We start from the raw sequence: 23,775 nt of genomic DNA, 5'->3' as shown, positions 1-23,775 counted from the left end.
ACCTGGGTTGCAGGCTCCATCCCCAGTAGGGGGTGTGCAGGAGGCAGCTGATCAATGATTCTCTCTCATCATTGATGTTTCTCTCTCTCCCTCTCCCTTCCTCTCTGAAATCAATAATACACACACACACACACACACACACACACACACACACACACACATTTTTTTAAGCTTATCTGATATCCCTGCACCCATGTCCCCAGTCAATTTGCTATGTAATAGCCAGCTTTTACCTTTTAATTTTAAGTAGGATCACGTCATTTCTCTACTCAAAATCTTCAAAGGTTTTCCATTTCATTCAGAGTTAAAGTTAAAATTCTTATCATGGGCTTTAAATGTCCTATCAGCCCAAATTACCTCTGCCCTATGCCCTACACTTCCCACCTTGTTTATATAGCACTCTAGAGACTACTCCAGGCGCACTGGAGTCACCTGCTCTTCCCCTCACCTCTGTCACAGGGTTCGCTCACTCATTTCTTTCAGATCTCTGCTCCAAGGCCACCTTTTCAGTGAAATCTTCCTTAATAACTCCTTCCAAAACCATAACACCCTCATTCCTCTTTTCTGTTTCCCCCCCATCATTTTCCATACTACTGGTATATGTGTTTTATTTACTGTCTGTCTCTTTCCACAAAAATACAAACTACATGTAAGCAGGATATTTTTTTCTTCTGTAGTTTTGTTTACCACTGAATCACCAATACCTAGTCCAGGATCTGTCCTATGCTATGTGCTATATAAATACTTACAAAATTAATGAATAAATGTCTACCTGTCCAAATATTTAACAGATTATAAGGCAGAACCAATGCCAATGCTTTTTAATTTCTGTACTCCTATATCTAAAATACACAGGAGAGTATTTGGCGTACAATTCATGCTCAATACAAGGTAAATTAGCCATTTACCTGCATGCTAATATAGAAAAGTATTTTAAAAAATATTGTATTTTCTGTATGCCTGGTTGTAAATGCACATTCGTAGAAACCAGTTATGAAAAGATGGCTCATCTTGGCTCTCACATTAACTGAAAAGGTTTTTTGTCACTGTTATTATTTTCTTTAAAGCAAATGGCTGGGCCAAACAGCATTATTTTAGATAGGTAGCCTTTTCACTATAAAGTGAAATAATGTGAGATAAATTATAACTAGTAGGGGAAAAAGCAAACTGTCATGTTTATGTATGGTCTTACAGATCTTACTCACAGATACGAAAGTAATAATTTCTCAATGAGATTGGTCTATTCTAGTGATATTTCCCCAAATTCTACTCTTGTAAATAGTGGTAAATTTAGTGTTGTTCATTGCACAGGAGAATGAGTGAATGATTAGCCAACCAGTGCCAGTGCTGCCAGGTCTCATCAAATATAATCTTTGCTTTGGAGAAATTTACTGCGTCAAAGCAATGGTCTTCTACAAAATCTTTAATTGCAAGCATCTTTAAATCTATATGTATATCAAGTGTTTATTGTTTAGATCCATTATAATTACATTATAACCATACATATAATGTGATTAAAAATAATTTTAAACTATTACTGGACTCAGAGTAGCTCTGTCATGTTCTCAATCCTGGATATTATAATAGAATATGCAACTTCTATGACATGGAAGAGACCACAGGATGAACTGATGTTAAAAACAGAATCCTCATATTATTCCAAAAGATTGGGAACAAGTGCCCAGGAGCTTACAAAGGTATCATTCTACAAATGATCTTTCTCTTCCAGATATAACATTACTGAATGGATAAATAGGCCTTTTCCCCCCATGCTGGTACTCACTCCTGATTGGCAGTATAAGGGAGAAGTAACTTGGGTTTAAGTTGTGACTATTCTACTAGCTAGCTAGCTTTTGAACCAGGAACAAGACATTTTACTCTATAAGTTTCAATTTCTTCAATAAAATGAGGATGAACGCATCTCCCCCTAAACTCTTCATTAAGAGCTATTACAATACAAAATGAGGATGGATGTTCATTACAAAGTATAATATAAATATTACTATATATTAGGATGCATGAAGGTAATGTGTAGCTAAAATGATTCAATTCAGACTTGACCATGAAGGGACATAAGTTAAAGAGTTTTTAGACCTGACAGGAAATAATGAACCATTAGAGGTTTTATTGAGGAAGGTGAGGAAGGTGGTTCTGTGTGTACTTGTACATGTAAAATCCAATGAGATAACTGCAGCTTCAAAGAAATCTAATGGCACTGTAAAAGGATGGCTAGGGATGAAAAGAACTAGGATTGCAGCACTGACAGTAAAGTAAGAGCAGAATGACTGCAAAAGGATCTGAAAAACTGCATTTAGAGTGTGGGAAACAGAAGAACTTTAACACGAGCAGATAAGTGGACAGCAACCCAAGGGGGGAAAATATCCCCTTATTTTGTAATTGGAAAAGACTGAGTTTAGATGTGTTACATTTGAGTTGTTTGGAGTTAAGTAGAGATGTCCAAGAAGGGAGTGAAATTAAACCTCAGAAGGAAAAGCTTATACACAGAGCTGTAGACCTGGGACCAGCTGCTTAGTATGGTTGAACTCAGAGAAGAGTGAGAAGAGTAAGGGAGAGCTGAATAAAGAACTCCAAAATCAGAAGGGTGGGCAGAGTACAACTGAAGAAAAAGAATTTTAAAAATATGAGATAAGATGATAAAGGGATTTTATTACAAATAACCATATGTTAAAAATGAAATTCAAATGATGCTCAAGTTTGATATCTGATTTAGAAATAGAGGAAACTTTTTACTTAGTTTCGCATTTACAAAAATAGTATTTTCCTGATGAAAAATGTGTGAGATCCCACAGTAAGCTTCCAGTAGTTGGTTAGTTGAATTCTCCTTCCATATATTCAAGACCCTGCTGCCTTCAAGCATTAATAGTCAGCAATGATGCTAATAAACCAAAGGCAACAATAAAAAGTGAAGCTCATTTTCTGGAGAGAAGAAAGGCATTTATTTATTTATTTATTTTATTATAGTCTATTTCTATTAGAGTATGGTATATCCTCTCTAAAGTAGCAATGCGCCTTGACCAGTTTGGATCAGTGGCTAGAGTGTCGGCCGGTGAACTGATGGGTCCTGGGTTCGATTCCAGTCAAGGGCATGTGCCTTGGTTGTGGTGGGGTGTGTGCAGGAGGCAGCTGATCAATGTTTCTAACTCTATCCCTCTCCCTTCCTCTCTGTTAAAAATCAATAAAATAACCCCCTACTGGGGATATGCCCGCAACCAAGGTACATGCCCTTGACCGGAATCGAACCCGGGACCTTTCAGTCCCCAAGCCGACGCTCTATCCATTGAGCCAAACCGGTTTCGGCCTATGTGTAATACTTTAAACAATAAAATAAAATTAAAATAATGGAAAAAAAAAAATCAATAAAATATATTTTATTTTATTTTTTTGAGGGCTTATTTTATTTTGTCTTTTAATAAAATATATTTTAAAATAAAATAAAGTAGCAATGCAGTATGACTTTCCTTAAAAATAGCATATTTTAGTACCAAATAGGTTGAATTTCAGGTATTTGGGAAATTTCATCATCCAGAACACCTCATTACCTAGCAACACTAGACAGAGTTGGCATTAAGTTTTTTCACTTTGCCACTATGAGTAACTCATTTACCCTTACCAAGCCAGAAATATGAAGTCATCTTATAGTCTTTCCCCTTCTCTAACCTCCACCAATTAATTATTCACCCCGTTAAACAGCTCTCAAAAATGTTCCTCCACCACTATTTTCCCCTATCCAAGTATTAAGCCATTAACTGACAGTACCTCGAATTATAATAAGATTTGGGACTCATGTCTAGATGTTTAACATCTCATAATATATTCTGCGCTTGCAGTGCTAACATGTTGCAAAGATAGCATGTCAATGCAAAATCAAAGAAGTACTCCTTTGAACAAATCACTTGCCTCTTTACAATAGCATTCTATCATCTTATTTAGGAACAAAAGCCTAGCTATTCCAGAATATTAAGTTCTCTCTCCAATAATCCATAGATCTAGGTCAGATTTCCACCCCTTTTTATTAACATCTATGGTTAAGAAAGTTTTAAGTTCTTGGAAGTACAAAAGCAGCAAAGCCCTAATCTCAATAATATAGAATGTTCAAAAGATCCTGATTTACATTATGGTAAGATAAAGGAAGAAATCTATCTATATAAATAAAATAAATTTTATAAAGTTTTCCTTGGTCAAAAATCACCAATTTAGCATTTTGCTATAAAAAAATACAATGAATTTTTAAAAAGCAAGACAGTTACCTGAGGAGAGTCAAAAGGATATCGACTACTAAACTTAAATAGAAGTTGAAATTTTTCCCCTTCATATAAGGTACCTGGTGCACCTTCCATGTCTACAATCCACCTAGAATAGAAAAAAAGAAATTAAAAACTTCAGATAAAAGGGATTGAGGCAAGAAGGAGAAAAGATAACACCAACAACTTCTTCTATGCCAGGTATTGGGATAGGAGTCATTTGTGTATAATAGCATACTTCATCCTCCCAATAATTACAGAATCAGCCACTCACATTCCTGGAATGCCTATTCAAGGGTTAAATAACTAGATCAAATTCAGATAGCTAGAAAAGAAAAATACAAATTTTATTGAAGGTCTCAAAAAACAAACATAATAAACCCTTTGCACTCCAAACCATTCTGGACATTGGCTACCAGCTACTCTGAACCATTCTGGACATTGGCTACCAGCTACTCGACGCTACTTTGTGAAACGTGCGTTGAATTAACTCAATTCCCCGTAATCACTAATAAACTGCAATGTCCCCTGAGAGGGGACATCCGAATGATATGCTAGAATTCCGATGTCCCCTGAGAGGGGACAGCGGAGTGCAAAGGGTAAATAATGAATGAATAAATCAAAAACAAAATAAAAACCTAAACTCAGGGTGATAACAGCAAAGCCTATGCTATTCCTACTCAATTTATCCTATCTTATTATCTCAAGATTATTTATACAATGAGTAAAAAGATTTTATAAATAATTTCAAACTAATTAACTTCCATTCTGGTATCAATTATTTTAGAAGCAATGGGGGAAGGACATTAGTCCACTTACTCTGATGGGCAAAGTTCTATATGGCCTTTCCTTTGTCTCTCATTATGTCTCAACTGTTTAATAAAACACAGAACAGATTTCTATAGTATCTCTGCAAGCTTATTTTGCTTCCACATATAAAAACCATGAATATAAAATAGAGACATAATTAGTAACTCATTCTTATGACTTTGGTCCACTTTGCTTCTAAAATACTGCCCATCATCTTTCTCATCAAAATCTCTATTTCTCTAACTTCCCCTCCTCTGTTTGATTTAAAAGAAAAGAATAAGCCGAAGCCGGTTTGGCTCAGTAGTAGAGCGTCGGTCTGCGGACTGAAAGGTCCTGGGTTCGATTCCGGTCAGGGGCATGTACATTGGTTGCGGGCACATTCCCGGTAGGGGGTGTGCAGGAGGCAGCTGGTTGGTGTTTCTCTCTCATCGACGTTTCTAGCTCTCTATCTCTCTCCCTTCCTCTCTGTAAAAAATCAATAAAAATATATTTTTTTAAAAAAGAAAGAAAAGAGGTAATGTATCCTATTTCTCTAACTTCCCTTCCTCTATTTCTCTAACTTCCCCTCCTCCATTTTATTTTATTTTTTTTAAATGTATTTTTTATTGATTTATCACAGAGAAGAAGGGAGAGGGACAGAGAGCTAGAAACATCGATGAGAGAGAAACATCGATCTGCTGCCTCCTGCACACCTCCTACTGGGAATGTGCCGTAACCAAGGTACATGCCCTTGACCGGAATCGAACCTGGGACCCCTCAATCCGCAGGCCGACGCTCTATCCACTGAGCCAAACCGGTTTCGGCCTCCATTTGATTTTAAAAGAAAAGAATAAGAGGTAATATATCCTATCTAATAAAAAGGAAATATACTAATTGAACCTCATGCTGTCGCAAAGATGGCGGCACCCACAGCCAATAAGGAGGGAATATGCTAATTGATGCCACACCTTCAAAGATGGTGGCGCCCACAGCCACAAGATGAAGGCACCCAGCAGCCCAGGCAGCAGCAGAGGTGTGATGGGGGCGTTGCCTTCCCCTGATCACCTGGTCGCCTCCCGCCCCTAAGGGCTTCCGGACTGTGAGAGGGGGCAGGCCAAGGTGAGGGCCCCCACCCCAGTGCATGAATTTTTATGCACCGGGCCTCTACTAGAATATACTTATATCTCTGCTACTTATAGTAATTATAGTACACCTGGCCAATATCTTCAATCTTACGCTTTTCAGGTATAAAAATTTATTATCTTAAATACAGGGAAATAAAAGAAAAAAAAATGAGAATAGTTTTGAGGTTCTATTCATCACATCATATATGATAGATTTAAGAGTATGTGAAATAGAAATGTGCCTATTATCCAGCGAATGTGAACTGACTCATAAGAGCACAGCTATTCATTTTCAGAAAGCACACTGAATATCATTATGTGGTAAAAAAGATATACCACAGATTCAAGAGACAATATTTTACAGTGAAATCAGATAGATCTGCCCCTTAGCTAGCTGTGTGGCCATGAGTAAGCTATTTTACCTCTTCCATTTTAACTATTTCAATTGTAAACAGATTTTTTTTAAAAAAAGGTTTCACTTCAAAGTGTTGTTGGATATATAACATTACATATGCAAGAAACCCCTTCGCATGTTCCTGGCATCCGAGTCAGAACACAGTAAATTAAATACAATGCAAAAGCTGCACTAAAAACAAAATCTAAAACTATTCTCTTTACAAACTAGATAGGTCCTTCCTAGCCATCAAAATCCCCTTTTACCCACTTCCCTAATCCAGACACCCATTGCAAAGCGATAACTCAGGACTTCCTGGTGGCCTTTCATTCTGTTTTATAAGGTAATTTTTAGGACAATGTACCATAAATTTATGTGATCTACTCAAGCACAGCCTTTTGTGCTTATTTTTAAATCCTTGCCCAATGATGTTTTTAATGTTTGTTGTTGTTTTTTTTAAAAGGAAGAGGGAGGGGGAGGGGGAAAGAGATATAAACAGACAGAGAAACATCAATGGGTTGTCTCCTGTACACCTCCAAGCCTGGGGATTGAACCCTAACCTAGGTATGTGCCCTGACCAGGAATCAATCAAACCTGCATCCTTTTGGTGTACAGGAAAATGCTCCAACTGAGATACCCAGCCAGGGCTACAGCTTTTAAACAGCTAAGTAAATACCTCAGTAATTCCTTCAATAACTGGATGACAGGTCAAAAAGGGCATAATTTTCTATTGTACAGTATACTGTATTTTTAAAAAAATATATTTTATTGATTTTGTACAGAGAGGAAGGGAGAGAGATAGAGAGTTAGAAACATCGATGAGAGAGAGTCATCGATCAGCTGCCTCTTGCACACGCCCCACTGGGGATATGCCCGCAACCAAGGTACATGCCCTTGACCCGAATCGAACCCGGGACCCTCCAGTCCCCAAGCCGAGGTTCTATCCATTGAGCCAAACCGGTCTCGGCAGTATACTGTATTTTTAAATAACATTTATTAATTAAAAAGTAAAATACGATCACCACAGAAAATTTAGAAAAAGTATCAATAAAACAGCTGAAACTGGTTTGGCTCAGCGGTAGAGCATCGGTCTGCGGACTGAAAGGTCCCGGGTTCGATTCCGGTCAAGGGCATGTACTTTGGTTGCGGGCACATCCCCAGTGGGGGGTGTGCAGGAGGCAGCTGATCGATGACTCTCTCTCATCGATGTTTCTAGCTCTCTATCTCTCTCCCTACCTCTGTGTAAAAAATCAATAAAATATATTAAAAAAAAAAAAAAAAAAAAGTATCGCCGGGACCGGTTTGGCTCAGTGGATAGAGCGTCGGCCTGCGGACTGAAAGGTCCCGGGTTCGATTCCGGTCAAGGGCATGTACCTTGGTTGCGGGCACATCCCCTGTGGGGGGTGTGCAAGAGGCGGCTGGTCAATGTTTCTCTCTTATCGACGTTTCTAACTCTCTGTCCCTCTCAATTCCTCTCTGTGTAAAATCAATAAAAATAAAAATAAAAATAAAAAAGTATCAATAAAACAAAAATCATGCAGTTACTATTAAAAGTTTTTTTGAAAAATAAATAAATTTTTTTAAAAAGTTTTTTGGGTACATCTCATTCTAGTCACTTTGTGTTGCAGTTTCTTTATCGATGGTATCGAAGACTAGAAATTGCATTATTTGCACACTTAATTACATAAATTCAAATCATCTATGTTTGACTTCAATCACAAGCACACCCCCCAGAGTAAGGATGAGATAGGAGCAATCTCAGTTCTTAACTTGTGAGTAGCTGAGATTCTAATGTTTAAATATAGGTTTGAACTGTGCAGTCCACTTCTACGTGAATATTTTTTTAATTAACATGTACAGTATTGTAAATGTATGTTCTTTATACTCACTCTTTCTATATCTCTATTCCTTCCTTAAGATAGCATAGGGGTTTATTAGGTTAAAGGATATGATACTCATGTTTTTAAAGTTCTTAATATATGCTATCATGTCTTCTACAAAGCTTAATGTTCTTTCATCAACTTCCTTATCCATATCCATATCCCATATAATCCCATTAAATAAACTTTTACGATTCCTTTACAATGTTATTTTAAAAGAAAAATTACTGCCAGACAAAAACCTCTAAATGCATTATTCAAAGATAATGCATGCTGCTTTCAAAAACAAAATGGCAACTAGTCAAATGGGAGAAGATATTTGCAAACAATACTTCTGACAAGGGGTTAATATACAAAATATATAATGAACTCATACAACTCAACAAAAGAACAATCCAATTAAAAAGTAGGCAGAACCGAAACAGGTTTGGCTCAGAGGATAGAGCGTCAGTCTGTGGACTGAGGGGTCCCAGGTTCAATTCCTATCAGGGGCATGTACATTGGTTACGGGCACATCCCCAGTAGGGGGTGCGCAGGAGGCAGCTGGTCTGTGTTTCTCTCTCATCGATGTTTCTAGCTCTTTATCCCTCTCCTTTCCTCTCTGTAAAAATAAGTAAAATATATTTTTTTAAAAATAGGCAGAGGACCTGAACACTTCCCAAGAACACAATCAAATGGCCAACAGATATACGAAAAGATGCTCAACTTCACTAGCTATAAGGAAAAGGCAAATCAAAACGACAATTATATACCACCTCACGTTAGAATGGCTATTATCAATAAAAGAAGAAATAACAAGTTTTAGAGAAGATATAGAGAAAAAGGATCCATTATACACTGCTGACGGAAATGTAAATTGGAGCAGCCTCTATGGAAAACAGTATGGAGATTCCTCAAAAAACTAAGAATAGAGCTACCATATGACCCAGCAATCCCTCTTTGAGTATCTACCCAAAATATTTGTAAAGATATAGGCATCTCTATGTTCACTGCAACATTATTCAGTGGCCAAGATCTGGGAACAATTTAAAGTCCTTTGACTGATGATTGGATAAAGATGTGTTATGAATATACAAGTAACTACTATACTCAGCCATAAAAGAAGATGGAATATTGCCATTGGAGACAACATGGATGGATCTTGAAAGCATCATGCTAAGTGAAATAAGTCACATAGAAAAGGCCATGATGATATGATTTTATTCATATGTGAGATGTAAAACAAAAAGCAACAAAAGAACAAACAAAACAAACTCACAGACAACAGCATGGCAGTTACCAGCAGGGAAGGGGAGGAGAGGTTGAAGAAGGTAAAGGGGGAAGAATACTAGATTTTGGGTGGTAAGTACACAAAGAAATTTAGAGATGTTATATTAAGATGCTATATTATAAAGTTGTATCCCTGAAACATATATAGTGTTATTAACCAATGTTACCCCAATAAAATTAAATTTTTAAAAAAAGTAATGCTGGCTCAGCTGGTGTGGCTTAGTGGTTGAGCATCAACCTGTGAACCAGGAGATCACAGTTCCATTCCCAGACAGAGCATATGCCTGGGTTGTGGGCTTGGTCCCAGTATGGGGCATGCAGGAGGCAGCCAATCAAGGATTCTCCCTCATCATTGATGTTTCTCTCTCTTTCTCCCTCTCCCTGCCTCTCTGAAATCAATAAAAAAAAAATTTTTTTTTTAAAGATATTGTTATAGAACTAGAGATGTACAGTGCATTTCCAAACATCAATTTATCCACTTAAATATCAACATATTAATTTCCTATATTCCTGTTCTTAATGTTTGACTCCTGTCTTAACTCAAATGTCAAAGTGAAAGGTAACCAAAAATTTTTCCTCTAGAAGGATGAGTATGTCCCCCTACCCTCCATTGTGTGAATTTTGATTACTTTTGCTCTCTGAACCTAACATAGCCTATATAATAAAAGCTTAATATACTAAGTGTCCTGTTGACTGGTCATCCATTCAACCAATCAAAGCATAATATGCTAAGGCCACTCAACCGCTTGCTATGACATGCACTGACCACCAGTGGGTAGAGAGTTGATCGGTTGAACAGCTGCCAGGACATGCACTGACCACCAGGGGGCAGACAGGTGACTGGTCGACCAGTTACTATGATGTGCACTGACCAATAGGGGACAGACAACCAACCAATAGATTAGCTTGCTGATGGGTTCCAACCGATCTGGACTGAGTTAGATGGGCCAGACACACCCTGGCGCCCTCCCACATATCTCCCAGGCCCCAATTGTGCACCAGTGGGGTCCCTCGGCCCTGCCTGCACTCTCTCACAATCCAGGGCCATCAGGGGAAGTTGGAGAGCTGGTTTCAGCCTCATCCTGCAGGTTAGGCCGAGGGACCCCAGTGGTGCATGAATTCGTGCACTGGGCCTCTAGTCACAATTCAATATTTGAATTGTCCTTATTTGTCTTACAAGATGGTCTATAATAAACTTTTATCTTGTAGGCTCCTATCCTTATTATGTTTTTCTGGAGACTTTTTTTTTAAAGGAAAGGAGCAATTATTTTTTATTTCTCCTCTCTTTTAGAAAATTCACCCTTATCTAACAGAATTATTAAGCCCCTTAGAACAGTAAGAATAGACCATACTAGGTTATGAGATCTTAAAAAGATACTCATGGCCGAAGCTGGTTTGGCTCAATGGTAGAGCATTGGTCTGCGGACTGAAAGGTCCCAGGTTCGGTTCCAGTTAAGGGCATGTACATTGGTTGCGGGCACATCCCCGGTAGGGGGTGTGCAGGAGGCAGCTGGTCGATGTTTCTCTCTCATCGGCGTTTCTAGCTCTCTATCTCTCTCCTTTCCTCTCTGTAAAAAATCAATAAAATAATTAAAAAAAAAAAAAAAAAAGATACTCATGAAAATATTCTAAACTAATTCAAATTCATCTTTAAGAGAAGGGACGCATCTTCTCTACTCTTTTTGGTATCATATCTGGGAAGATACTTCTGCTTCACTCCCAAGGAAGGAGCTGAGTTAGAGAGAATACTTGTATTCCCTTCCACCCTTCACTATTTCATGCAGAGAATAAGTCTGTAAACTGTATTTACCACTTGCTGAAAGACAATGTGATGAAATATGAAAACAAATATATATTTAATAAGATAAGTATACATTCATATATTACACTGATAATAAAGAAACAAACTAAGTACTTTAAAAATTAAATACTTACTGTGTAATTGAATTTTGAACACTCTTTTCATTTAAAGTCATCCCAGGAGGTGGGTCATTTTGCAAAGCCAACAGTTCTTTCTGCAGTCGTTTCTAGAAAAAAAAAATACCAATAATAATTTGTACCTTTTTGTTATATGTCTAAAAATTGATGTTGTGAAGGGTTATGAAGAGAGGCCAGCTATCTACAAAACTTCATAACTACTCCATAGAGGTTTTTAAGGTTTCAGCCTAGGTTATAAGTGCTGAGAGTTAGTAGTGCTTTTTTAAAAAATATATATATTTTATTGATTTTTTTTTTTTTTACAGAGAGGAAGAGAGAGGGATAGAGTTAGAAACATCGTTGAGAGAGAATCATCGATCAGCTGCCTCTTGCACACCCCCTATTGGGGATGTGCCTGCAACCAAGGTACATGCCCTTGACCAGAATCGAACCTGGGACCTTTCACTCCATAGGCCGACACTCTATCCACTGAGCCAAACCGGTTTCGGCAGTAGTGCTTCTTTTACTGTTTACAACTATAAATATAATCCTTAAAGAATATGTCATTTTAGAAATTAATGTTTTAAATAGTTTTCATTTATAATTTACAACCCAGGTTTTTGTTTTCTTAAATATGACCATTTGCACATAATTTAATCTTTCAACACCAGAATATAACATATCAGGGCCCAAGATATGTAAACTTATTTTCCAACATAACAGATGCCCCCAAATGGCTACGTATTTTGCCTTCTTGTTTGTACAGTTTTTACTGTCCAACTCTTCAGTTATTATCACTAATGTACATTGACTTATAGTACATAACAACAAAAAACTCACAGAAGCTCATAGTTTTATGGGTTTAAAACCCAAATTATTAGAATTGTATGCAACATTATAAAGAATATGAATAAATGTCTTTTCTTGGATTAAAGAAGTCAAACATAAATATCTGTCAGAACTCAAGAATTTGCTGCTTAAAAGCTAGTATAAAAAAAAGCTATAATCTGCTTTTTCTGGACTAATATTACTATCAATATAGTAATATTTCTATATCTTTTCAATATATGACATTTATTTTTATTTTTTTTAAATATATTTTATTGTTTACAAAGAGGCAGGGAGAAAGATAGAGGCCTAGAAACATCGATGAGAGAGAAACTTCAATCAGCTGCCTCCTGCACACTCCTTACTGGGGATGTGCCCACAACCAAGGTATATGCCCTTGACCAGAATCGAACCTGGGATCCCTGAGTCCGCAGGCCAACGCTCCATCCTCTGAACCAAACCAACTAGGGTAATATATGACACTTTTAAATAAGCTTAACATCACTCAGCACCAATACAGTTTAGAAAACAACTCCCTTTCTTTGTTGAGAAGCACTGTAATAGAACTTATAAATGGCTCCTTAGTTGCTTAAGAATTAAAAGTTTTCCTCAGACCTTGCAATATCGTAATTGAAAGTAATGATGAAAATCAGGTATCAACTACATATAATTCCCCCAATCCCATTCTGACCCCACCCTACATTATCCAGCAAAAGGGTTTGTCTTGGCACCTACATCATATTATTTTGGTGTAGCAAACTTGACTTCAGTACTGATATTACATTGACTAACATTTACTGCTTCATGTGCTCTTTTTAAGTTATTTATTAATTATTACTAGAGGCCCGGCCTGCACCCTCTCCCAATCCGAGAGCTCTTGGGGGATGCCTGACTGATGGCTTAGGCCCGATCCCAGGCTTAAGCCATCAGAGGGACATGCACTGCCACAGAGGCAGTTGAGGCTTCCCACCACCACTGCTGCGCTTGCCAGCGGTGAGCCTGGCTACTGGCACACTGACCACCAGGGGGAAGCTCCTGTGCTTAGCATCTGCTCCCTGGTGGTCAGTCCACATCATAGCAACCAGTCGCTCTACCATTTGGTCATTTTGCATATTAGTATTTTATTTTATAGAACTGATTGATTTTAGAAGAGAGATGGAGGAGAGGGAGAAATATCAATTTCCTGTTCCACTTATTGATGTATTCATTGAATGATTCTTATATGTGCCCTGTCTGGAGATCAAACCTGCAACCTTGCCAAAACCGGTTTGGCTCGGTAGATAGAGCGTCGGTCTGAGGACTGAAAGGTCCCAGGTTCGATTCCGGTCAAGGACATGTACCTTGGTTGCAGGCACATCCCCCATAGGGGGTGTGCAGAAGGCAGCTGGTCGATGATTCTCTCTCATCGATGTTTCTAGCTATCTATCCCTCTTTCTTCCTGTGAAAAATCAATAAAATATATTAAACAAACAAACAAACAAAAAAACCTACAATCTTGGCATATTGGGATTATGCTCTACTTGGCCAGGACCTACTTCATGTGCTCTTAACTATATTACGTACCACCTCATAGAAACTAACTAGAGAAATTAGGAATAACTTTTCCAAGTCCTCATAAAATAAGCATGACCCAGCAACAGGTCCACATTGTGTAGCACAATGCTAAATGATGGCATTTCATCCCAATGCTATTTTTGCCTCTCAGCTCCTGATCATTTCCTTTTTCAGACCACTGAAGATAATGAGTATGACAGTATATATATGTACTAAGATGTTTGTTTTATAGTGTACATTACTGTTTAAGTTGAAGAATACCATATCAAACGAAATGCTCCTAGTAAAAAAAAAAAGTGCCCTGGCCAGTGTTGCTCACTTGGTTGCAATGTCATTCCATGCTCCGAAAGATTACAGGTTTGATCCCCGGTTGGAGGCAACCAACTGATACTTCCCTTAACTCCAAAATAAATTTTAAAAATATTTTTAAGTAGCAACCTAAAAAGGCCACTAATATTAAAGCAGTTCAGCTTATAAACAAATGCATTTCTGTAGGTATTATCCCCAATTGTGATTCTCTCTCAGCATTGACGTTTCTCTCTCTCCTCTCTCCCTTCCTCTCTGAAATCAATAAAAATATATTTTAAAAAAACAGAACAGCCGAAACCGGTTTGGCTCAGTGGATAGAGTGTCGGCCTGGGGACTGAGAGGTCCCAGGTTCGATTCCGGTCAAGGGCATGTACATTGGTTGCAGGCACATCCCCAATAGGGGATGTGCAGGAGGCAGCTAGTCGATGTTCCTCTCTCATCGATGTTTCTAGCTCTCTATTCTTCTCCCTTCCTTCCTCTCTGTAAAAAATCAATAAAATATATATTAAAAAAAAAAAAAAAAAAAAACAGAACAAAATACATTCCTCTTAGGTACTAACAATGGCAATACATAAAGGGACAAACTGACAAGATTCCTGGACCTGTAAAGCTTAGATGATAGTGGGGGAACAGATGGAATAACAAAACCAATAAGTATATGGTACATTAAAATGTGATGAGAAATGGAGCAAGTTTAAGGGAATGGGGAGTTGGACCTCACATCTTGTGGAGTTTTATCTCAAAGTGACAGGTTTATGAAACTATTTTAAAAGATAGAAATCCCTGTTTAGCATAGGAATAGAAATGAGTAGGGAAAATAATAAAAATGTAGCTATATATAGGACAATGGTTGCTAATACAGCAGTACATACAATGGCCAAAAGTTTTCTTTCCAATTTCATTTAACAACAAACTAAAGATGAAAGGATAATAATAGGAGAGCAAGATAGGAAAAAAAAATTATTGGTACGCATTAATATCATGACAATAACAACCACTATTCATCCCCTCCCCCAATATATTAAGAAATAATTATAACAGCCCTGGCTGGTTTGGCTCAGTGGATAAAGCATCGACCTGCAGACTGAAGGGACTCAGGTTCAATTCCGGTCAAGGGCACATGCCTGGGTTGCAGGCTCAATCCCTAGTAGGGGGCATGGAGGAAGCAGCCAATCAATGATTTTCTCTCATCACTGATGTGTCTAACTCTCTCCCCCTCTCCCTTCCTCTCTGAAATCAATGAAAATGTATTTTAAAAATAATTATAACAACCGAGACTGGTTTGGCTCAATGGATAGAGCGTCAGTCTGTGGACTGAAAGGTCCCGGGTTCGATTCCGGTCAGGGGCATGTATGTTAGTTGCGGGCACATCCCCGGTGGGGGGTGTGCAGGAGGCAGCTGGTCGATGTTTCTCCCTCATCGACGTTTCTAGCTGTCTATCTCTCTCCCTTCCTCTCTGTAAAAAAAAAAATCAATAAAATATATATATTTTTAAAAAGTCAGTGACAAAAAAAACACACATATATAATGATACCATTTATATGAAATGTCCAAAACAGACAAATCTATACATACAGAAAGCACACTGGAATTTGTCAAGGGACGGGGAGAATAGCAAGTGGGATGTTGGAGAATACATGCTTATGGACACAAGGTTTCTTTTTGGAATTATGAAAATATTCTTATATTAAATTATGGAGATGGCTGCACACCTGATTGTACACTTTATATGGGTGATTTTTCTGATAGATAAATTACATCTAAATAAAACTCCCTTTCCCTTTCACACTCTAAAAATCAATGTTAAAAATATCCTTGGGTGAGGATTAAAAAAAAAATTTTTTTTAACAGCAAAAAAAAACTTGAGGTTGTAATTATCCAACTCCAAAGATTCATGACATAAAATTTGTAGGTTTATCTAGGTACACAACTGGTATAGGAGAATTACTTAGCTCATAACCGAATCTAGAGGACCACCCAGCAGCCATATCTTAACGTAGTTGGTACACTAATCCTCCTCCACAAGAAACTCTCAGGGCAGTTACTTTGTTTCTTTGAATAAAATAGCTACCAAATGAGACTTCACTAAAATTATAAGGCAGTAAATAATGGCTCTGATATTTAGTTCAAGAAATTAATGTCCTTTAATAGAAATGTGATAATGTGGACATCCAGGAACATATAAAAACATTTTCACAGCCTTACATTTAATTATTTTTTCTTTTTTTAATATATTTTTACTAGAGGCCTGAGGCATGAAATTCGTGCATGGGGTGGAGGGTGTCCTCAGCTCAGCCTGCACCCTCTCCAACCTGAACTCCTCTAGGGATGTTTGGATCTAAACGGGCAGTCGGACATCCCTCTCACAATCCAGGACTGCTGGCTCCCAACTGCTCGCCTGCCTGCCTTTCTGATTGCCCCTAACTGCTTCTGCCTGCCAGCCTGATCACCCCCTAACCACTCCCCTGCCAGCCTGATTGATGTCTAACTGCTCCCCTGCCAGCCTGTTTGCCCCCCAACTTCTCTCCTTTGCCTGCCTGGTCACCCCTAACTGCCCTCCCCTGCAGGGTTGATCGCCTCCAACTTGCCCTCCCTTGCAGACCTGGACCCTCTCAACTGCCTTCCATTGTAGGCCAGGTGCCTCCCAACTGCCCTCCCCTGATGGCCATCTTGTGTCCACATAGGGGCAGGATTTTTCACCACATGGGGACAGCCATCTTGTGTGTTGGAATGATAGTCAATCTGCATATTACTCTTTTATTAGATAGGATAGAGGCCTGGTGCATGGGTGGGGGCCAGCTGGTTTGCCCTGAAGTGTCTCCCAGATCAGGGTGGGGATTCCCTTGGGATGTGAGGCGGCCTGGGCAAGGGGCCTGTGGTGGTTTACAGGCCGGCCATGGCCCCTGGTGACCCAAGCAGAGGCCCTGGATTCTGGAATTTACCTTCTACAATTGAAACTTTGTAGCATGCAGCGAAGCCAAGCCCCCTGCTCACTTGGTGGCCATTTCTGTTTGAATTTGTTTACCTTCTATAATTGAAACTTTGTATCCTAGAGTGGAGGCCTAGGCTGGCCAGGGTGTGTGGAAAGCTTGGCTTCCTCTATTGCTGGGGAAAAGCCTCTCAACTGCTCTCTGTAGCTGCAGCCATCTTGATTGGGGTTAATTTGCATGCTTGCTCTGATTGGCTGATGGGTGTGGCTGATGGGCATGGCTTGTAGCAGAGTGATGGTTAATTTGCATATTACTCTATTATTAGGCAGGATTGATTTCAGAGAGGAAGGGAGAGGAAGAGAGATAGAAACATCAATGATCAGAGAGAATCACTCACTGGCTGCCTCCTGCATGCCCCCTATTGGGGATCGAACCCGCAACCCAGGCATGTGCCCTTGCCCGAAATCAAATCCGGGACCCTTCAGTCCATAGGCCAATATTCTATCTACTGAGCCAAACTAGCTAAGGCTCACATTTGATTCTTAAAGCTCTCCCCAAATGTATCAAGTTTTATATGTCTATCATCTGCTAAACTCTAAATCTGAGGGGGAAAAAGAAAACAAAACAAAACAAAAACAACTCTAAATCTGCTCCTCCCCCCACTCCCCCCCCTCCCCCCCCCGCATTGTAGTGAAGATAAACTCTAAACTTGGGTGTGCATTAGCTGAGAAAAAAATCAAATGCCCAAGATGCATGCCAGATTGCTCTCTGGGGATAGTTTTGTTTTGTTTAAAGCTTCCCAGGTAACTTAAAATATAATGCCAAAACTGAAAACCAGTAACTCAAATTGTGCTGGCAACTCTAGGAAAAAAACTAGGGGGAAGTATTGAGTACTGATCTATAGTAGAAAATGGAAAAAAGGCAAAAAAATGTAGCAACATTACAATTTTTTAAAATATGGTGATTTTTAAAAATATATTTTATTAGCCGAAACCGGTTTGGCTCAATGGATAGAGCGTCGGCTTGGGGACTGAAAGGTCCCGGGTTCGATTCCGGTCAAGGGCATGTACCTTGGTTGCGGGCATATCCCCAGTAGGGGGTGTGCAAGAGGCAGCTGATCAATGACTCTCTCTCATCGATGTTTCTAACTCTCTATCTCTTTCCCTTACTCTGTACAAAATCAATAAAATATATATTTAAAAAATATATATATATATATATATATATTTTATTGATATATTTATTGATATATATTTTTTACAGAGAGGAAGGGAGAGGGAGAGAGAGTTAGGTACATCGATGAGAGAGAAACATCGATCAGCTGCCGCTTGCACACCCTCCACTGGGGATGTGCCCACAACCAAGATACATGCCCTTGACCGGAATCGAACCTGGGACCCCTCAGTCCGCAGGCTGACGCTCTATCCAAAGAGTCAAACCGGTTTTGACATGGTGTGTTTTTTAACTGATTTTAGAGAGAGGATGGGAGACAGAGAGAAACATCCATATGCAGAGAGAGAGAGAGAGAGAGAGAGAGATGAGAGAGAGAGAGAGAGAGAGAGAGAGAGAGAGAGAGAGAGAGAGAGAGAAACATGGATCTGTTGCTTTCTGTGCACATGACCAGGAATGGGACCCACAACCTGGTATGAGCTCTGACACCGGGAATAAAAACCTTCAACCTTTTGGTGTGCGGGACATCACTCCAACTGAACCACATTTGCCATGGCACAGTGTTACTTTTCACCAGTTTTAACCAGGCTTCAAACATTTAAAATTAAAGGTGAACTGGTAATTTAAATCAAAATAGTCAATTCTCATTAAATTCACAGTAGTTATGTTCTATAAAGTCACAGCAAATATTGAACCAGGGTTCCCAGGGGAAATACAGGGTTAGGTTCCTGCGATCCTTTGGTCACATTCAACCAAAAATAATAATGGTTTCTGTTTAAAGGCACCTTAATATAGACCATTGGTTCTTTAACAATGAACCCAAGGCCAACAGCACATGCCTGAACAAAGGTTACCGAACATGCACAGTCTTCTTGCAATTAGGAGCACTAGGCTGCACTTCAGCCCTCCCTTGGGAGCCATTTTAAAGACAGAAATGTGGGGGGAAATGGCATTAAATAGGCTGAAAAAAGGACATTTGTTTACAGTACAACAGCTGAAACAAGGCAGAGCATCACCTTGTTTGACCTCATCTGGGAACATAAGTTTCCAGAGACAGAACTTTTTGGTCTTTTTGCCAATCGTTGTGTAAATCACCACCAAAGCACCATATTTATCCAGTTTTAGTGTTACAAATGAATTTTACTGAATGGAAGGATTAAAAAAATACAGAATCCATGAATAAGGATGGACTATAGCAGTATCAAATCAAGGTAGTTCAAACTAACTGTCATAAAGACATGAATTCTATAAGGTTTCTACTAAGCAACATCAAGAGCAAAGATGGCACCAATAATGCACTATGTAGTTTTTTCTACTGGGATCCTTAAACTAAGTTTCTTAAGAATGTAATAATTTTTCTCATATCAAAATTTTCATACTAAAAAAATCTATATATCAAATTTGCTCAAAATAGCTTCCTTTCATCTATTGTAGTAAAAAAGTAAACAAATTATATTTTAATTAGTATTTCAACCACCTCTAATTACAAAATGCAGCAATAATTTTAAAGAAAAGATATGGCCCTAGCCAGTTTGGCTCAGTGGATAGAGCATTGACCCTCAGGCTGAAGAGTCCCAAGTTCAATTCTGGTCAAGGGCATGTACTTCGATTGCAGACTTAACCCCAGCCCCCATCGATGTATCTATTTCACATCAATGTTTCTGTGTCTCTCCTCCTCCTTTCCACTCTCTAAAAATCAATGGAAAAATATCTTCAGGTAAGGATTAACAAAACGAAATGGGGGGGGGGGGGGTATGTTGATTGGACTACACCCATGTTTCTATCATTGATGTTTCCCCTCTCCCCCTCTCCCTTTCTCTCTCTAAAGACAATGTAACAATATGTTTTGTTTTGTTTTTAAAAGACACAAACACACTTTGGGGAAAAAATAGAAGGCATCTCATTAATTGCAAAACAGAGTAGTACAAGGTCTGCGAAGATGATTACCCTAGCTTAATGCTTTTGTTCACTTAAACTGACTCTACTATCCACTGATGTTTATCATTCAAATGGGAACACCTTTAATTCTACTGTTCCCGCTTTCTCTGGGCACTTGGTCCAACAGCTCCTGAACAGCCCTATTCCCTGCCAGAACATCCAGCCAAGCTTCTCAAATACCATAACTCTAGCTATATTCCCCAAGTTTCCAGTGCTCAGTAAGCCTCCGTATTCAAGATGACAGTCAATTTTCTAACTTTTGATTATCCTGTAATCCTTCATGAGATCAACAAATAGTCATATGGAATTTAGTTGACAAGGCAGCATGACTACAATAGTAATGTTGGTAAGCGCCCATATTCCACCTGTCTCAATCACTACATACAATTACTTGAGTAAAGAGCAATTAAATTATGAATAACCCAAAATAATTTACCTCTAAGACCCCTGAAAATTAGCACACATTTATAGTCCATCTTTTGTTACTAAATTGCAAACTCCTCCCATCTAGACAAATCAACAGTCAATAGTCTTAAGATTAAATAAAAAGTAGTCTAAAATCCAATTAGGTAAGATAGGAAGAAAATATAGAAAATCCACAAGAGTAATTCAATGGATCATGTCTCTCAATTATATCATTGTTTTTAGATTTGACAAAAATCAACTATTATGCATGACCTTTTTAAGACCTTAGACATAACATAAGGGGAGTCCACACCTAAAGTTAATATATAAATCTGGATGGTCAAATTAGAAAAGTATACCAAGTATACTTAAAACTTCCAATGTAAGAGAAGTCTGAATGAAACGGTTGTATTCTAAGATCAGAAAATACACTGAGTGGCCAGATTATTATGATCTCTGAATGCAGTGTATATCCTGTATAATAAAAAGCTAATATGCAAATTGTCCCGTCAAGCAGGAGTTCGACCAGCAGGCAGGATGGCCAACTGCCCAGGTCCCCTCCCCTGGCCAGGCTGGCCAGCCCCGCACCATGCACGAATTCATGCACCGGGCCTCTAATACACACACACACACACACACACACACACACACACACACACAGTGGCCAGATTATTATGCGTTCAGAGATCATAATAATCTGGCCACTCTGTGTATATTCAGTAGGCTAAGTTAGTTAAATACTTTATAATACATATTTATGAATGAAATGAGCTGATGGGGGGGGGAGATTAAATACAAAAAAAAAAAAATAAAACAACACACAAAATACAATCTTATGGTTTAGCTGAATACAGAATATCCCCATACTGCTATACTCTTATGAACGTTTAGAATTGTAGAGGGCCCCTTGGGAATGCACACGGATGACCTTCAATTACCATCAGCTGAACTCAAGGCGTAGGCAGTACCACGCCCTGGGAACAAGTTTCCCCAAAATGTCAGAGACGGTCCATCAGTACTGTGCTTGGAATGAGGAATGAATAGGATCTTGACTTATCCAGGTCTACATATGCTAAACCCAGGAATGAGGGAATGAATAGGACCTGGGCACACCCATAACTCCTTTGATTCTAAGCTTTTCAGGGAAACCTCCCTTTATTCTTTGGGAAATAAATAAGTGCGATGTGTTGTCTGTGGTGGGTATGACTGTCTCTCCATCAGAGTGGCAGCCCCCCACCGGGTCCCAGCTTGAATCTCTTTCTGTGTCTTGTTCTCTCTTTTTTTCTTTAATTTCTTAATCCCCAGCTCCTCCTCTCAAGAACCTGTCGTTTTTCGTGTGGGTCTCGGAAAACAGAGAAACAGCCTCCCCACATAAAATCACATAAAAATTCTCTTTAATAGTGCTTTTGTAGTTTGGAGACAGAAAGTTTGTAGCAAAAAATCAAGATCCCTAAAATGTAATGTCTAATAATGTGCTACAAATAACTTTCAGCTAGTATTTTAAGATTTCTGGAATTACCAATATTAAATGTAAATCTATATCTTTAATCTAACTCCTACCAATTCAAAGTACCATCACAAGCCCACCATTCTCTAAGAATAGTTTCTTTTTTTAAAAAAAATATTTTTATTGCTTTTTTACAGAGAGGAAGAGAGAGGGAGAGTTAAAAACATCAATGAGAGAGAAACATCAATCAGCTGCCTCCTGCACACCCCCTACTGGGAATGTTCCCACAACCGAGGTACATGCTCTTGACAGGAATTGAACCTGGGACCCTTGAGTCCACAGGCTGACCCTCTATCCACTGAGCCAAATAGGTTAGGGCTCTACGAATGGTTTCTTAAAACATAAACTGGCTATTTCCCAATAGCTCAGTTGGTTAGAATGTCATCCCGATACTTCAAAGTTGTGGGTTCAATCTGCAGACAGGGCACATACAAGAATCAACCAATGAATACATAAATAAGAGGAACAAATGGTTGTTTCTCTTTCTCCCTTCCCCACACCCGCTCCCTAAAAGAAAAAGGAAAGAAAAACAAACAAAACATAACTGAGCCATTATCTCCTTAGTGATTTGTGACTGCTCCAAAAAGAAAAAACTAGGAAACCATAACCTTGAGGAGTAAAGAACAACTCTAGCAATATGATAGAGCAGAGCTTCCCCCGCACTACAGGTATGTCAGAATACTGATCCCCATCCTCAACGTTTCACACACCTAGCTTTCAACCTCCAACTACCTCACCCATCTTGATGCGCTATTCAAAAATTACTTTCTGCTGTGGAGAACAGTATGGCGTTTCCTCAAAAAACTAAAAATGGAACTCCCATTTGAACCAGTGACCCCACTTCTAGGAATATATCTAGTTTCTAGAAGAAACTAGAAACACAAATCAGAAAGGATATATGCACCCCCTAGGTTCATAGCAGAACAATTTACAATAGCTAAGATTTGTAAACAGCTTAAGTGCCCATCAGCAGATGAGTGGATTAAAAAACTGTGGTACAGCCAAAACTGGTTTGGCTCAATGGTAGAGCGTCGGTCTGCGGACTGAAAGGTCCCAGGTTCCATTCTGGTCAAGGGCATGTACACTGGTTGCGGGCACATCCCCGGTAGTGGGTGTGTGAGAGGCAGCTGGTCGATGTTTCTCTCTCATTGACGTTTCTAGCTCTCTATCCTTCTCTCCTCCTCTCTGTAAAAAAGAAATCAATAAAATATGTTAAATAACTAACTAAATAAATAATAAACTGTGGTACATCTAGACAATGAAATACTACACTGTGGTTAAAAAAAAAAAAAAAAAAAAAAAAAAAAAAAGTTCTTACTATTTGCAACAGCATGGATGGACCTGGAGAGCATTATGCTAAGTGAAATAAGCCAGTCAGAGAAAGATAAATACCACATGATCTCACTCATTTGTGGAATATAATTAACAACATAAACTGATGGACAGGGACAGATCCAGAGACAGAGAAGCATGGCTCAGACTGCCAAACTTCAGAGGGA

General features: G+C 38.8%; 1 protein-coding gene across 1 annotated transcript in view; it reads right to left on the bottom strand.

The window, feature by feature from the left end:
* UBE2W (ubiquitin conjugating enzyme E2 W) overlaps window positions 1-23,775 on the bottom strand; it is a 59,574-nt gene that overhangs the window by 32,249 nt on the left and 3,550 nt on the right. Inside the window, exons 2-3 of the mRNA XM_084865020.1 lie at window positions 11,654-11,745; window positions 4,269-4,371 (exon numbers count right to left, since the gene is read on the bottom strand). Of these exons, the coding sequence (XP_084721146.1) occupies window positions 4,269-4,371; window positions 11,654-11,745 (195 nt within the window). The remainder of the gene's footprint in view (window positions 1-4,268; window positions 4,372-11,653; window positions 11,746-23,775) is intronic.

Source organism: Pipistrellus hanaki (genome assembly GCF_964339955.1).
Source record: "Pipistrellus hanaki genome assembly, chromosome: 17".
Taxonomy (NCBI): Eukaryota; Metazoa; Chordata; class Mammalia; order Chiroptera; family Vespertilionidae; genus Pipistrellus; species Pipistrellus hanaki.
The sequence above is the reverse complement of the archived record's forward strand: the minus strand, read 5'-3'. Positions and strand labels throughout refer to the sequence as shown.